Source organism: Prionailurus bengalensis, chromosome A2, assembly GCF_016509475.1.
Source record: "Prionailurus bengalensis isolate Pbe53 chromosome A2, Fcat_Pben_1.1_paternal_pri, whole genome shotgun sequence".
In the NCBI taxonomy this organism is placed as follows: domain Eukaryota; kingdom Metazoa; phylum Chordata; class Mammalia; order Carnivora; family Felidae; genus Prionailurus; species Prionailurus bengalensis.
In genome coordinates, this window is record NC_057348.1 from 84,116,077 (window position 1) to 84,132,931 (window position 16,855).

The 16,855-nt window shown below is 35.6% G+C and overlaps 1 protein-coding gene across 1 annotated transcript in view; it reads right to left on the reverse strand.

The window, feature by feature from the left end:
* Positions 1–16,855, reverse strand: part of GNAT3 (G protein subunit alpha transducin 3) — a 64,185-nt gene that overhangs the window by 12,172 nt on the left and 35,158 nt on the right. Inside the window, exons 4-5 of the mRNA XM_043588698.1 lie at positions 12,822–12,979; positions 7,301–7,429 (exon numbers count right to left, since the gene is read on the reverse strand). Of these exons, the coding sequence (XP_043444633.1) occupies positions 7,301–7,429; positions 12,822–12,979 (287 nt within the window). The remainder of the gene's footprint in view (positions 1–7,300; positions 7,430–12,821; positions 12,980–16,855) is intronic.

Below are 16,855 nucleotides of genomic sequence, written 5' to 3' on the forward strand. Positions count from 1 at the left end.
AGCCAAAATGAAGAGTTGGCCCCTTAATGAACTGAGCCACCCACACCTGATAATTTCTTTTTTAAAATCACTTTTATATTTTCAATTAGATTATATTCAAAAGTTACAAATCTGACAAGGTGACTTAGTATAACTGCTCAGATTCCTAGCATGGTGGTCATATATTTTACCTCAAAGAGGGTAATCTCATATTAATAGTTTTGAATAAGAAAAAAAAATTTGCAGGGAACCCCTTGCAATGAAAATGGTAATAAGAATGATCAAGGTATGAGTATTACCAATATATGGACTCCTAGGGGAATATAAACTCCCCAGGAAAAGGGAAAAACAGAAATTTCATATACTTCCCATGTATTTCTTTTCTACAATGTAATGATAGCAAATGGCTTTCCCCAAAAATAAATGTTTTCAAAACCTTTGAGATGAGAGTCAAAGCAAGCCCAGCAATCTCACTGGCTCTCTGCCGACTTTCTCTGATCATTCAGCTTCTTCGAAGCCTACTGTTGATATTAACATCTTTGTGTAAGGGTAGCTCTTCTCTTCAGGTAAATGTATAAAATCAGCGAGGGTTATAAAATGTAGTATGACCCTTAGCGGACAGTTCTTTTAACCTATCATGCAGCCTCCACTAAACACATTTTAATAAGCTTAGCTTTCTCCCAAGGAAGGGAGGACAAAGATCTGCCCTCTGAGTGTTTTGTTATGTTGATAAAAGTGACTTTTGAAAGTCTTAGATTGCATGCCAATAACCTACTCATGTTATGACTCACTTGATAAACAGTGGTGTGTGTGTATATATGCATGGGAGCAGGTTGACGTTAGAGACAAAGGTCCAGGAAGCATTGGCCATTGCTCTAATGTCATCTGCCATCACAGAATTGAAATGTTCATTAGCAGATCAGACCAACATCTGGAGTTTTGTTTTCATATTGAGTGTACTGGATATAATGTTGGCTCTAAGAAGTTACATTTTGTTTTCCTGCTATTGTAGTCCTTTCTTGTCATACATCTCTCTTCACTTTTAGCTCTTTCTCTAAGTTTTAATTTGGGGCTTATTTTAGAGGTGTAAAGCATTACAATCTATTGAAACATTTTCAAGATTCCCAAAGTAGAAGCATTTACTTATATATTTCATTGAATAAGTATTCTTCTATATAAAAATATATTTAAGAATGTATATGAGTATATATCAATATATAAGTATATGGGAGTATGGATACATATATATTCCATCATGACCATTCTGTGAAAAACAAAAGTAGAAATCAGAGAAAAACATTCATTCCTGCTGACTGAACATTTGGATTCGTCAGATCTACATAACAACTAATGAGGTAAATGTACATGTGATACAGATTGAGTATCCTTAATTCCTTGAGCAGTTAAGGTAACCAGAGCCTTAATGATATTGACTAGAATATGCAGTTCTCATTTTGCATTTTGCATGAAGTTTTTTTAATGTATATTTTGGTAATACATATTTTCTTATTAATTCTGATATTTAAGTCAGAATTCTTAAATTAAAAAAAAAGTTTTTAAATACCTGAGTTGTATGATACAACTAAAAATCCACAGGCAAGGCTTTTAGGTGATAGCTGAACATTGATTATTTGTTAAACTACCCATGGTATTAATATAGGGCGAATTGCCAGAGTTTTATATTAAATAGTTGGCTTTACATTAAACAGTTGTATTTTATAATCTATTTTAAACAGTTTGGAAAGCTATTGAATTTTATGGGTTTGTGTCAAACAGTTGGCTACATATTTAACCACACAAGATTATTCACAGTTCATATTAGATAGATTATAATGAAATAATCTGTACTTCGTAGCAATTAAAAATTATTGCATAATCTACGCTAAGAAAAAAAAGAAAATCTAACCTGATTTGGAATTTATTTTAAATTATTCTGTTGGTGGAGATTTTTTAAGATATTTGACCATATAATATTAAACCATCTTAAGATGGCAACATGTTAAAGGGCCAGGATAGATCTGTGTCACCACCACACAGCCATCACAAAATAGCCTAACCGAGTCTTTCTCTGGTGCCAAGTTCTCAAAATAGATTAGGACAGATATTTGCAGACAAAAAAGATAGGCACAGAGATCATTCTAAATCCCTTCACTGCTTGTATATAAAAAACAGAATCAAAAGGAGTTATAACCATAAAACAGGCAGGGTCTCTAAATGCTCATAATTGTTAATAACATTGTATACTTGCTACAAAATGTGTGTGTGTTTGTTTGGAACTTGATATGCCCACTAGATAATTCTCTAATTATTGAATAGTATAATTCACAAAGTCATTAAAATATATCACTAGAATAAATTAGACATGTTACATAGCTTATTGTCTTGATAATACTAACCATGAACATACTTGAAACAAATATATAGCTATACATGAGTGATTGCTCTGTGAGATCTAATAGAGAAGGACAAAGCTAATTTGAGATCTAGCAGCTGAGTAGACAATCAGACTCACTCCTAAACTGACTTATGCCCCCACAGAAATAAACAGAGTACACATGATCAATTTGAAATTTAAGAAAATTATAATTTATCTCATAGATCCACTCAAACATTCTTGAGAATAGTTATGTTGAATTTATAAAACCTAAAACTCTATGTTGTAATAATTGCTGACCTCTCTTCCTCGACTTCCATATAGTTTTATGTCCTCTTAATTCTATTGTTTAATTGTGGAACAATTAGGGAGAAAGTGGCTTCTCTATCATTGTTGGATAAATCATTATAAATCTGTAAGTTCTTCGTCCCGAGGGATTATTTTATAACAATAAAAGAGCTCACACTTGTGTTTTCCATTTACATAGTACTTTAACATTTGTAAAGATAATTTATTTTACATTTGACTGTTGGAATTCTGGTTTGATAAGAACTCTAAGGTAATTTCCATTAAATTAGGTGATGTAGGAAGATGATACAGTATCTTAACAGACAGAATTTTTCATTTTGATGTTCCTGTTTAAAATTCTAGAGTTCTCTAGTTTAGTATGCAAATTAAATCTTTAGTTTTAAATAGTCATAGGATGATTTATGCTATGTGAATTCAAATCAATGCTAATGCAATATATTTTAATACCTGGGCACTTACTGAAATGAAGTTGGAAGGTATCTTATTTTTAGACTTTCTATTTTGAAACACTACCAAATTTTATACTATAAAAGTCTGTGTACTTTTAGATAATCCTATTCAGCACTTCAAAAAAAAAAACCCAAGTGATTTAACTGTGGGAATTATTAAGGGATTAATATATCTCAGTTGCGGTGACTAAGCTTAAAAACATAATTAAATGATTTTAAATAGTTCCTTAAGAAAAAAGTATAGTTGCCTTTTTAATATTTTGTAGTAAAATTTAAATACTTTCAAAACTTCATTGTTTAAATACTTGTTTTTAAAGAAATTCCCTGCATTTGAGTTATTATCCTTCTCCATTTCCTAACAGAAGATGCCTTTAAGAATACACCCTCTTCAGGAAGAAGAAAAACAAAACATTAAAACAAAAGAGCTGCAAACCTGTTTGAATGAATGCAAAGAGGTTGTATTTGTGTGGTATAGAAACTGTTAGGTCAAAAGAAATCCTAACTTGGTTTTACAATCCAATTGACAAACACCTTCCATTTCAGCATTGATGCTGTCATAGAGAATTAGCAAGTCCTTTTCTTATTCCTTCATAAGCGCCAACAATATATGAAAGCAGCATAGGCAATCACCTGTCTATATGACTTACGACAATGCCTCACAAAACACAGAACTACAAAAGAATGGGAAAATGGTACACCAATAGGGGTTTAAAGGTATACTCTGAAGAGGTCTATTATGAGGTAATATATCTTTAAAATAATGTTTTATTTATTAATTGCCTTTTTTAATTTTTAGAGAGATAGGGAGCATGAGCAGGGGAGAGTGGCAGGGGGAGAGAGAGAACCTTAAGCAGGCTCCACGCTCAGCACAGAGCCTGACACAGCGCTTGATCCCACGACCATGGGATCATGACCTGATCAAGACTAGTGTGCTCAACTGACTGAGCCAGCCAGGTACCCCTAAAATCATTTTTTTAAATATTAATGCAAATGCTGTATTCTATTCAGGATATAATTTTTTTAAATTCTATGAGTATTATTTGCTACTGAGTGAAATAGATGTTCCAAATAATGGACATGACTTTCTGAGGTTTATGTGTTCATTGGCAATCGTCATGTCCCTGGTTTCAGAGGCACAGATGTGCAAAGGTACTGAGCCTTGCCAACTCAGAGATATCTCACAAACAGGCGGTCATTTTTTTCTCCCTTCCCTCTTCTCTCTGAAGGGAGTTATGAATGACCAAAAACATTTGAAGAAGCACTTACTCTACAGAAAAAAAGAATGGTTTGTTTTTTTTTCTAATTTGTTTTTTAACATTTATTTATTTTTGAGGGAGAGAGAGAGTGAGTGAGTGGGATTGGGGCAGAGAGAGAGGGAGACACAGAATCCAAAGCAGGCTCCAGCTTCCAAGCTGTCAGCACAGAGCCTGACGCGGGGCTCGAACTCGTGAAATCATGACCTGAGCCAAAGTCGGATGCTTAACCGACTGAGCCACCCAGGTGCCCCTAAAAAAGAATGGTTTCTGTCCCAATTTACCTAACAGCCCACAATGACATGCAGTGCAAGAAGTGTGGTTTTTGAAGTTAGAAAGATGTATGTTCTAATCACATTTCTAACACTTCTACGTATGATATTGAGGAAATCTTTCACCTCATTTTAGCTTTAATTTTTTTCTTTATCCAAAAAAAGTACAGCAATACTCAGGTCAACATGTTATAATGAGCATGTAAAAATAGGGTATATATAGTGCTTGGCATCACACATTTATTCATCTAGCAAGAACTGACAGTACGCCTACTCTGTGCTGGCCACTGTGATAATCACAGGAGGCGGCACTGTAAACAGACATGACCCTGGCCTCCAGGAGCTCAGAGCATAGGAGACAGAAACAGAAACAAAGGAGGAAACAAATAAAGAAACAAGGAAACTTCACACATTAGTAAGTTTTTGTTTTTGTTTTTGTTTTTTAAGTAACAAAATAGTCTGATATTTCAGTGTTGTAGAGGCATTGGCTCCCACTGGTATGGCTAGTGAGAGCTGTTTACATTTCTTCCCAGTGCCGCATTCAGTGACCTCACTTTGCTAGGTTGCAATTAACCATTGTTAGGGTATTTATAGCAAGGGAATCCTCAAGAGCCATACATCAGGCTTTCCCTCTCCCTGTGTCCCTGTGTGCCTATTGATATGTTTACCAGTACACTACTGGGTGTAGTAGTGACAGGGATGTGAGGCGATGGGTAACAGAAGGAATAAGTCTCCATGAGGTGATAGTATCTGATTTGGGAACCTAATGATAAGAAGGAGCCAGTCCTTCTCATCCAGCGTCAGAGCATTTTAAGCAAAGAGAACAGCAATGTCCTAAGGTTTGGAATGTTCAAGGAACAGATATATATAGATATATAGATATAGGTATAGATATAGATATAGATATATGCCATATATCTATATCTATATATATGGCAGATAATTTGTGAAAGTGACTATTTCTGAGAACATACTAAGTTGGTGTTGCAGAGAATGACTGAGTTATAAGCTTCTAGGTATTCATTATGTGATACTAATTTTCATAACTGGTTTATGGTCCAAGCGATCTAAAATCCAGAAAATTCCATTAGCTTGTGTAATGCTTTGACAGGGTTAGGAGAAGCAGAGGGTCCAAGCAATTGGACTTGGACTCCCATGGGAAAACCTTAGAAACTGGATCAAAAACCAGAAGCCTGGAGAACGTAGTTGCCAAAGAGGAACAGCGATGACAGGACCGAAAACAAACTGCTTACGTTTGCCAAGAGTGGATGTGAATCCAAATTTTTGTGGCCCCTTTATCCTGGTTTGATCTTTGGGTCATCTTTCAGAAAATTAACTATTGGTGGACCTGAGATTTGGGTGTAAATTTTGAAGGGCTTTATTTGATATTAACTTGAAAATATCCTGGCCATCTCTGTAATATCTATTCTAATTAGATATTACGTCTCACCAATTCTAATACTAAAAAAATTTTAAAGCTTTTATCCCACTGAAGTGAATTTTGCCTCACAAATGGATACAGATAATTCATGTCACTTTCATTCAGTTTTTCTACTTTTTAAAAGTATTCCCATTTTGTGTACATGAATGGGTTTACTAATTGTATTTTTATTAATTTTTCATTATTTAGTGGTACATCTGGAACCTGGTTTTAATGTTTAATAGTCCATCTCATCAACAATCCATAGGGAGAGGCAGTTAAATATGATGATGTTTTATAGCACTATGGTTTGGATTTCCAATTCTTGGTTCAAAAAATGAGTGGTTTTGGGGTGCCTGGGTGGCTCAGTTGGTTAAATAAGTATCTGACTTCGGCTCAGGTCATGATCTCATGATTTGTGGGTTCGAGCCTGCGTCAGGCTCTGTGTTGGTAGCTCAGAGTCTGGAGCCTGCTTTGGATTCTGTGTCTTCCTCTCTTGCTGCCCCTCTCCTGGTTGTGCTCTGTCACTCTCTCAAAAATAAACAAACATCAAAAACATTTTTTAAGAAACTGAATGATTTTGCACTAGCATTTCTAGAAAGGTCTTGGTAATGTGACAGCAATAAAAATACTGGACTCATTTTCATACCCAAACCATGCTTATAAAATAGGCCTTGTTATTTCAGTAAATGGCATCACATTCAAATAGTTCTCCTCTCAATTATTTGCATCATTTTAAATTAAGGAAATGAATTAATAAGAGTATTTCAGGCAAATGAGAGAGTAGGAAGGCAAAGGAAATAGTATCCGTGGCACCTGTTACTTAAATTTAATTTAAATACATTTTCTTTTCTTTTTTTTAAGTAGGATATCAGTTTCAAGTAAGAGGAAAATGAAATCTAGCTACCACCTGGTCAATACGAGGCATTTTTCTTGGAGGAAGTATTGGGACTTAGGGTGGGGGTTAGGGTGTAGGGCTCTAGGAAGGCAATAAGGGAAAGTAGCACTGACAGTGAGCTAGGAAGGCCTAGATAGTATGCCTAAGGTTCACTGGGCTTGAATATGGGTTAGACCTTTCTCTGTAAAAAAAAAAAAATATATATATATATTCATATATATATGAATATATATATATTCATATATATATGAATATATATATATATTCATATATATGAAAAATAAAAAATACATATATATACATATTGAATATTTCAGTTGATGATTAGAAAAGACATTGTTCATACCTGAAATGCAAATCTTTGAAGGAGAATTGAGTTTCAATGATTCCAGTTGTTTTCACTCGAGAATGTAGAACATCTTGCTCATTTGGGACATATCCAGGAGCTGTGATTCTATCTACATCATTAAGGTAGCTAATACAACAACAAAAAATAGCATATATTTTTAAAATTTGCATTTGAAGATACCAGGATGCAGTACAAATAAATTTTTACTTCAGGGTCCATTAAAATTATTAAACTCCAGACTGGTTCTCTCTAACCCTGCTCATCAGAGCTTGGTGGACGGATGCTGCAGAATACTAAGTGTGGCACACACATGACCAATGGAGGCCTCTTGTAAAGACATCTAGGTCTGGGTGCCTGGGTGGCTCAGTTGGTTAAGCAACTGAGTTTTGATTTCAGCTCTGGTCATGATCCCGGGGTCATGGGATTGAGCCTGACCTGGAGACCCGTGTCAGGCTCCTTGCTAAGTCATGGAGCCTTCTTAAGATCCTTTTTCTCTTTCCTTCTGCCCCTCTCCCCTGATTGTGTACCCTCTCTCTCTAAAAACAAAAACAAAAACAAAAACTAGATCAATACTACCTTAGCCTGCATTTTATGAGGTGTATGTAACAGAATTGATGTTATATAGATATATTTCAGAGAAAATTTCTGTTTCCAGGTTTTGATCATCCCCCAAAACGTCCTATCTTGAATGGTAGTCAGTAGATTATCTTCAAAATGCTGTAATTTGAATTTAGGCATTTTGAATTTTAAGGGAGTTATTGGTTTTCATAACTTGAAGTTTGTCCTGTTGTTCTCCATGGATTGTCTAGCTTAGGACTCTGGACCATTTGTATGAAGTGCCATGATTATATACATTTAGCACAATAAAAGAAAATATTTTTATTTTCTTGCTGGTTCACGATGGAACTAACTTATTTCATTGCTGAGCCATTCAGGGGACAGAAGGCTGAACTTAGACATTGCACCCACTCCTACCTCTCTTCTCTTCCACCAATGTGTCAGTATCCTTACCTCTTTCCTGGACCACATATTTAAAAACCCTACTGTTAGCAAGCTGAGTACTGCCCTGGTTTTGCCCACAGGATCTAGAGGTGCTGAGAAGCAGAAATAGATCTGAGTAAGCCGTGTGCTCCGCTAGAGTCTGTTAGATTAGAGGAAAGAAGCTGTTCTTTGCCTCCTTCTTGAAATCAGATCATGTCTTTAAACTAAAACAAAGTATCCCATTGCTTTAAAAACAGTTGAAAACCACAATTCTAGACTTTGAATATAAGGCTTTAGTAGTTTAGCAATATGGCTATTTCTGTGAAAATGTTTAATAGTGACAATAAAAGCCTGGTAAGGTTTTTATGGCAAAATTGGTCATTATATTAAAACTAAGTTTACATGTATAGCTAAATAGGAAGACTATGATGGGCATACATCTATCCAGAAAGAATTTGAGAGGTAGAATCCAGCTAAATATTAGTTATCATTCAAAAGTTGAATTTTTCAGGGTCTAAGTTAAAGAGTTGTTACGTGTTAGCACCTCACATCATGCCTTGAAAAGCAAAACTATTTTATCCTTTTTTAAAAAATTCAACAGCAATATGGGTAATATATTCTCGGAGGATCTTTCTGCTTTTGAGCTGAAACAAATTGAGTGAATGCCTCAAAGGGATTTTGGCTAAATGACAAATAGGTGATCATAGTTCAGAAACACATTTATGTATGATAGGAAAATTTATTACTGTGCTTTATTCTAATAAAGCTTAATTTTTCTTAAAAGCAAGGGACAAATCAAGAAACAGATATATCAGCAGAAAATATTGGAAGCTTTTTCCAGTTTATCTATTTTCTGTTTTGTGAAGCAAGACCCTTTGTGAATTCTCTGTTGACTAAGTCTGCACATACGGCTGGTCAGTTGATTCATGCAAGAACAACAAAAACATACCTGTCAACATAGAGATTCAATTCATTTTAATGATAGCTAAATGAATACTTTGGTAAAGACATTTTTAATGTACTTTCATTTGCATGTGTAAATGATTTCAAGCAAAGCAGAAGCATTAGCAGAGTGACAAATTTGCATTTAAGAGGCCTGCTTTTAATGAATATAAGATTTGAATGCTTAGGCCTGTGGTCTAGAACTGAAACCAGAGGCCCTAAATACATATAGCTCAAATCAGTTAAAAAAAAATACCTGATACTTTTTCTAATCATGTAAAAATAATTTTTTTTCTGGTAAAGTCTTTGTTAAATATTAAAGCTTCTGGAATTTAAACAGCACACTAGATGGCCTCAATCAGTAAGCCATGAAGTATTACTAAAACTCTTTCCCTTCTTTGTCACTGTCATGCCCTTTTTCCTTCAGCTTCCTAGTAGTACAGGTGTGAGCAGGGAGGTGTTATGTTGCCAACAACATTCCCTTCCCTACTCTGATTAAGATTCACTACTTTGTTAGCCTAAACTTGAAGGGGCTCTAGGTTTGAGAAAATATAAGTATCCTATTTTGACCAAAACAAAACAAAACAAAAAAGGAACAATGGGGAAAAGGGCGAGAGGAGGAAAGGGAGAAGAGGAAGAGAAAGGAAAAGGGAAGGGAGAGAAGGAAAGGGGCCATTGCTCTATAAAATATGTATGAAATAGACATGAGTGTGAGACTGATCTAATATGATATTTAGTTTCAAAATGTGAGTGCAATTCAGTATTTGAAAAAACTCTGTTAATTTTTGGAAGAAAGCAATGGCCATTCAACTATTTTTCTTAATAAGTGTTTTCTTTAATCTTCCTTTTAAGGACCTCTGAGGGCAGGGAGTATTAACAATTTAAATTTTGGGTGGTTTTCTTAATGAAAATTTTCTGAAACAGAGGTTGGGAGTGAAGGTGGAGAGGTGTTTTACTACTCTCTAAATCAATCAGGGTATTTAAAACCATTATTATATGGGCAACATTCACAAAATAGGTGCAAGTAGATACTGTGTAATGATGTTTAACTTGAACAGATAAATACTTTTAATATGAATCTATAACATGATAGTTCTGTAAAATATTTATTTTGTATGTCAAAACAAAAAATCTGAAACTAAAGGCTCGAAGGTCTAGAAAATACAATACAGGGTCATTTCATCTTCCCATTTTGACAACACAATATGTAATTTTTTCTGCTCTTAAAGAGTAAAGTATTTGGTAAACATAATGATTAATATAATTGCAAATACACTTCTTACAATATTTGAATGGAAAATTCATGCTTAATTGATAATGTATATACAAAACCAAATATATTAATTACAGCTATTGAAGGGGTTCAGGACAACACCCCAGTTCCCCAGAATGTGTCACTTTGGTATGTGGATTATTTTGAGCTGAAGGCACTTGAGACCCTGCAGGCTGAAGAGAAATCTTGCCCCTCCTTTAACTGTATAGAAGAATCAAAATTGGGGGTCTTTCCTAGAATAAGTGTTATTAGGAGAGAGAAATTTTATAAGTGACCCATCTGTATGGCAGGGCCAACCTCTAATTACCAAACATCTGCTGTTATCCCCCTTTGAAGTTGATTCCTTCCCTCTGAAGTCCCAGGCCCCACCCTCTTCTCCTTAGTTCAGGATGACATATAGACCTCATTTTGCCTGTCTTTGGAATTTCCATGTCTATGTGGGTTCCCTGTATGTATACCAATTACATTTCATTTTTTCCTGTTAATCTGTCTTGTGTCAATTTGATTCTGAGTTCAGCTAGAGGGACCTTTGAGGGGATAGGAATTCTTGCCCCCCCCAACACTATCTCTCCTTCCTTCTCTAGCGTTTTGTTAAGCAAAATTTTATGAGAATATTCCACAATTAAATATCTTATTGTGACTACCCTTATCAACGATTCATAAAGAAAAGTAGAGTTTTCTATACTGCACAGAGTTGTCTTAGTATTAAAATATGGCTAGGCACTGGGACACATAAAACAATTAAATGAGGGGCGCCTGGGTGGCGCAGTCGGTTAAGCGTCCGACTTCAGCCAGGTCACGATCTCGCGATCGGCGAGTTCGAGCCCCGCGTCAGGCTCTGGGCTGATGGCTCAGAGCCTGGAGCCTGTTTCGGATTCTGTGTCTCCCTCTCTCTCTGCCCCTCCCCCGTTCATGCTCTGTCTCTCTCTGTCCCAAAAAAATAAATAAACGTTGAAAAAAAATTTTTTTAAATAAAAAAAAATTAAAAAAAATAAAAAAAAACAATTAAATGAGTTTAATAATCACATGATGATATTCCTTCTCTACTTCATCAAAGAGATGAGAGCAAGACTTTCCACCAAGTGCTTTGGAATTTAAAATGAACATGAGTGACTAATCACAGAAGACTGTTGTTGTTAGCTTTTCCTAAAATTTGTATAGTTTGTTTTCTCTCTATAATCCTTCTGACCATCACGATTAGAAAGCTGAAGTATCATGCAAGTTTCATTGTTCTATCCTCAAATAATCTTTCATTTGCTTCACTTTTACATCACCTTTTAAGTAGTACTAACATGTTCTGTTGTGAGTTCATCAAAAGAACTGCATTTATACCGTTTTATATATGAGTATGCATGGACAGATACATAGAATAAGTAATTATATTAATTTGCATACATGTACACACATGCGTGCAGGCTTATAACCAGAGTATAGGTTAAGAACTACTTACTAAAATAGAAATTTAAAATAATTTTGATAATGAAATTACAAATGGTATCATAACCTCCTAATTTTATTGTGGCTGATAATTGCCTACTAGATGATATTAGCTGTGAAAATTATACAATCTTTCTTGAGACTCAAACAGTATCCCACAAAATACAAATGTTTTGAAAATCATTACTTTCTTCTAGAATTCTGTATCATGTTCATCAAACCAATTGAGTCAAAGAATGTGTCATCAATAAAATTATTTTAGAAGAGTATTTAAGTAATATGCTGAGAGACGAATGAATAGCCCAAAACATCAGTGTGTATGCCACCAATCTGCGTTTACATTGAGAACAGTGCACACAGATGAATCCTTTTCATTTGGGAGAAAATATTTGCAAAATGTGGGTATTTTCAGGCAAATACTTTCAAAATTATTTTAAATGCTCCTTTGCTTATAGTTTTACATTTCATGATGTCACCTTGATCTATATTTGTCTTCAACTTCTTTTTATTTTAGTGTAACAAAATGTAAAGCTATTTACTTTCCTCATTTGTGATGACAAATGTAGAGTCTGAAGAATTATAGTTTGTTTATTTATTTATTTAAATATTTTTTAAAAAAATGTTTAACATTTATTTATTTTTGAGAGAGACAGTGTGAGCAGGGAAGGGGCAGAGAAAGAGAGGGAGACACACAATCTGAAGCAGGCTCCAGGATCTGAGCTGTCAGCACAGAGTCCAACATGGGGTTCGAACTCACGACTGTGAGATCATGACCTGAGCTGAAGTCATCCACTTAACTGACTGAGCCACCCAGGCGCCCCTGAAGAATTGTAATTCTTAACTTAAATGTTTCAACTATAATTCCTGTTAAATGCATTCACTTACTAAGCTGCTGAGTCATTGAGGTGATATTCAGATGCCCTTTCAAAGCAGGTCTGAACTCCTGGGTCTCTCCAGAGTCTTTTTATCACCTCAGCCAGTTCAGGTGTCATGCCACCATCTTGCAGAGTGTTCGCCATCACACAAAGTTGTCGTTGGTCTTCCTATAGCAATGTTTTTAAAAGAATGATAAAAATGTGTTGTTATTTGGAATCACATATCCTTTTAATAGGGCATTTCAATTTTATTCTTAGTGGTTCTTTACCTGTTTATTTTTGAGGGAGAGCACAAGCAGGTGAGGAGCAGAGAGAGAGGGGGGATAGAGGATCCAAAGCAGGCTCAGTGGTGACAGCAGCAAGCCCTATGTGGGGCTTGAACTCACCAACCGTGAGATCACAACCTGAGCTGAAGTTGGATGCTTAATCAACAGAGCCACCGAGGCACCCTAAATTTTATTATTTTCATCTTATTCCTTTAGGTAATAATTCTGTTAATGCAATCTTAAATTTCCTTATTTTTAAAAGTGTTTATTTATTTTGAAAGAGAGAGTACACATAAGTGGGGGCGGGGCAGAGAGAGAGGGAGAGAGAGAATCCCAAGCAGACTCTGCACTGTCAACTCAGAGCCAGATGTGGGGCTCAATCTCACAAACTGTGAGGTCATGATCTGAGCCAAATTCCAGAGTCAGATGCTTAACAGACTGAGCCATCCAGGCTCCCCTGAGTTTCCTTATAATGGCTGGGTGAAGAGTCCTCTATTGTAAAATCTATGTAACCTGATATGGTAAATTTAGGATATTTTAGGATATGTCATTACCTTCTGAATGTAATGTCAGAGGGGATAATGTAAACCGATTGAGTTTTCAGAGTCAAAATGCAAGGATAAAAGGGTAACAATTCTGATATAATCTGGCACTTCTCATTTTGATCATTGCCATGTATTTTCCAGGAAATAAAAATACCATGAAGGAATTAGAGATAACATGGAAAATAAAACTCAGTATAATTTACCAACAAGTATTGTTTGCAATCATATAAATAAAGCCGCGATAAGTATTTTGATATACACAAGGTTTTTGGACATCTGTACAGGTGTTGTTTGCATGACTTTGAGGCGAATCAATAGGGTAGAGGTGAAGATTTCATTAAGAAAATAGAAGAGAAGGAAAAAAAAGAAAAAAAAATAGAAGAGAAGGGAAAGAAGAAAAGAAGAAAAAAATGAAATAAAGGGGGACAAAAAGCAGATATTGTGTTAGTCCTGATGGGATATTTGAAGGTGAGAAGGACAGAAGAAAATCAAACTTTATCAACTAAATAAAATAGTCCACAGTTTATCTAAACTAATAAAGCCATTTTATGACAAAAAAAATTAAGGTTAAGAATTCAAGTTCCAAAGGGATTAAGTTATTGGCCATGATACTGGACCAGGCAAGAGAAGTCTGGGTTCAAATCCTTGTTGTCAGACTCCAAAGCTCATACTCTTTCTAGCACATAGTATTATAACAGGTTATAAGACAGCGCCTATAATATCTCACAGAATCCTCACAGCACTGTCGCATAGAAAGCATTTTTCTCCATCTTAAAAATGAATCTAAAACTAGAAGTTTGATTTGCCAAACCAATAAGGACAATGAGCATCAGAAGAAGAGTCAAACCCAAACTACTTTGTACAATGTCAGGTGGCTACCAGTGAAGAATTATCAATGGGAACTTGCTGCTTTTATGATACAAGTCAATTTATTATTTTAAAATAGTAAAAATGGCTTATTTCACCATTTTATTAAATATCTGTTCTTTGTGGGGCGCCTGGGTGGCTCAGTCAATTAAGCGTCCGTCTTTGGCTCAGGTCATGATCTTGCAGTTTGTGAGTTCAAGCCCTACATCGGGCTCTGTGCTGACAGCTCAGAGCCTGGAGCCTGCTTTGGAATCTCTGTCTCCTTCTCTCTGCCCTTCCTCTGCTCATGCTCTGTCTCTCTCTCAAATATAAATAAACATTAAAAATTAAAAAAAAATCTGTTCTTTGCATTAAAAACTAAAGCTTTGTCTCTCCTTCTTAAAGAGAGGTTCTGTTAAGACTAAAAATCTTACTACATCTTTCTTCATATTCATATTTTACTGCTAACCCAAACAGGTTACATAGATGAGCATTAACCAAAAATTGTAAAATGGCCAAAATCTAAGGATTGAACCCATTTTCCTGTATTGGCATAGCGTAAAGTTTTAAATCCTTCTTCCCAATTAGTTAGATGTGAGAGAGCACTGCAAATCCAGCGAAATATGACCCAGCCAGTTTAGCTGGCATCATCCCATGTGCCTCCTTCACTATTAAGGTGTCATTCAGGACAAATAATGCAATGAAACAGCTGTTCGAACCAGTTTGTCCTTAAAGGGAAAAAAATGACATGCCTTATTAACATATCTTTACGAACCAAGCTAATTTCTAATATACTCTTTCATTTAAAAAATGTTTCCAGGGGCGCCTGGGTGGCGCAGTCGGTTAAGCATCCAACTTCAGCCAGGTCACGATCTCGCGGTCCGTGAGTTCGAGCCCCGCGTCAGGCTCTGGGCTGATGGCTCGGAGCCTGGAGCCTGTTTCCGATTCTGTGTCTCCCTCTCTCTCTGCCCCTCCCCCGTTCATGCTCTGTCTCTCTCTGTCCCAAAAGTAAATAAACGTTGAAAAAAAATTAAAAAATAAAATAAAAAAAATAAAAAAATAAAAAATGTTTCCAATTTCAACCTAAATACACTTTATTTGAATAGATAACCATCATGAAAATCGTCTCACCTTGAACATGTAAATGTCATAAAGTGTTCTTCAGCCACCATTTCAATCCTAGTACTTCCCTCAAGGGCAGGCCATCCTACCAGTTTGGTTTTGTCTTTCAAGACCTTTTATTTTTTTAGTTTATTGCTTGCATAGAAAAGGCAATGATGGTGATTTTCAAACAAGGCTGTGCATTATAAGCATGTGAGGCACTCTTTAAAAATACTGCTACAAGGAATTCAACCCAAAGAAATGAGGCAGGAACTCTGGGTGTCAGGTTCTACAAAGGTATTTTCAAAAATCTTCTGGGTGACTCAAATGAGCAGCCTGATTTGAGAATCCCTGGCAATACATGGTTTTCTTTAACCATAAATAATATGTTATTGGACATACTGTATTTTAATTCTGGAAGTTCTTCTGCAGTTATTAAAGGGCTGACATACTAATTCAAAGAATCAAAATTCATATGGCTAAGGAATTGGACCCACCAATAATGTTTGAATTTTTTAAATATATATAATATCAAAATTAACAAGTATTATGAAAAGTTGTCTTTTTTTTGAACAGTTGTCTTCTACATAACTGCCAAAGTGATGGAAAATTGAACTCCAACTTATTATCTTACTCCCATATTTTAAAACCTCCAGTATTTCCCAGCACACTCAAAACCCAAATCCCATGTCATGGCTCGTAGTGTTTCACAAGTTTTGACCCATGTATTTTTTTTCAATTTTATTTCTCCTTCCCTCCCTTCCTCTCCCCACCCCCCACCCCTGCTCTGTCTCTCAATCTCTTCCTTCACCCACAATTTGTCTCTCTTTCCTCAAGATGCACCAGACTTCTTACTGTTTCTCAAACTCAACAGCCCCCCCCCCCATTTGAGAGCATTTGAATGGCTGTTCCTCCATGTCTTCCCTGTTTCATTTAGGTTTCTTCCCAAATACCAGCCCCTCAAAAATGCCTTCCAGAGCCACCCTTTCTTCCGTTCTTTCCTTATTCTCTAGCCCCCTGCCCTCCTCCGTTTTCCTTCATAGCACTTGTTACTACTTACATACTGCATATTTCTTTATTTTGTATCTTTTATGTTAGACTATCACCACATGAAGGTGGTGATATTTTTTTTCTGTTCATTTCTACATCCTTAAGACTTACACCAGAACCTAATGCATAGTATTTGTCCCAGAAATATTGTAGAACAAATGAATCAATAAAATGAAATGTGTTAATTAGCTCAGACCTCATGTTCTAAGGAAGCTTTAAAGGTTCTCCAATAATTT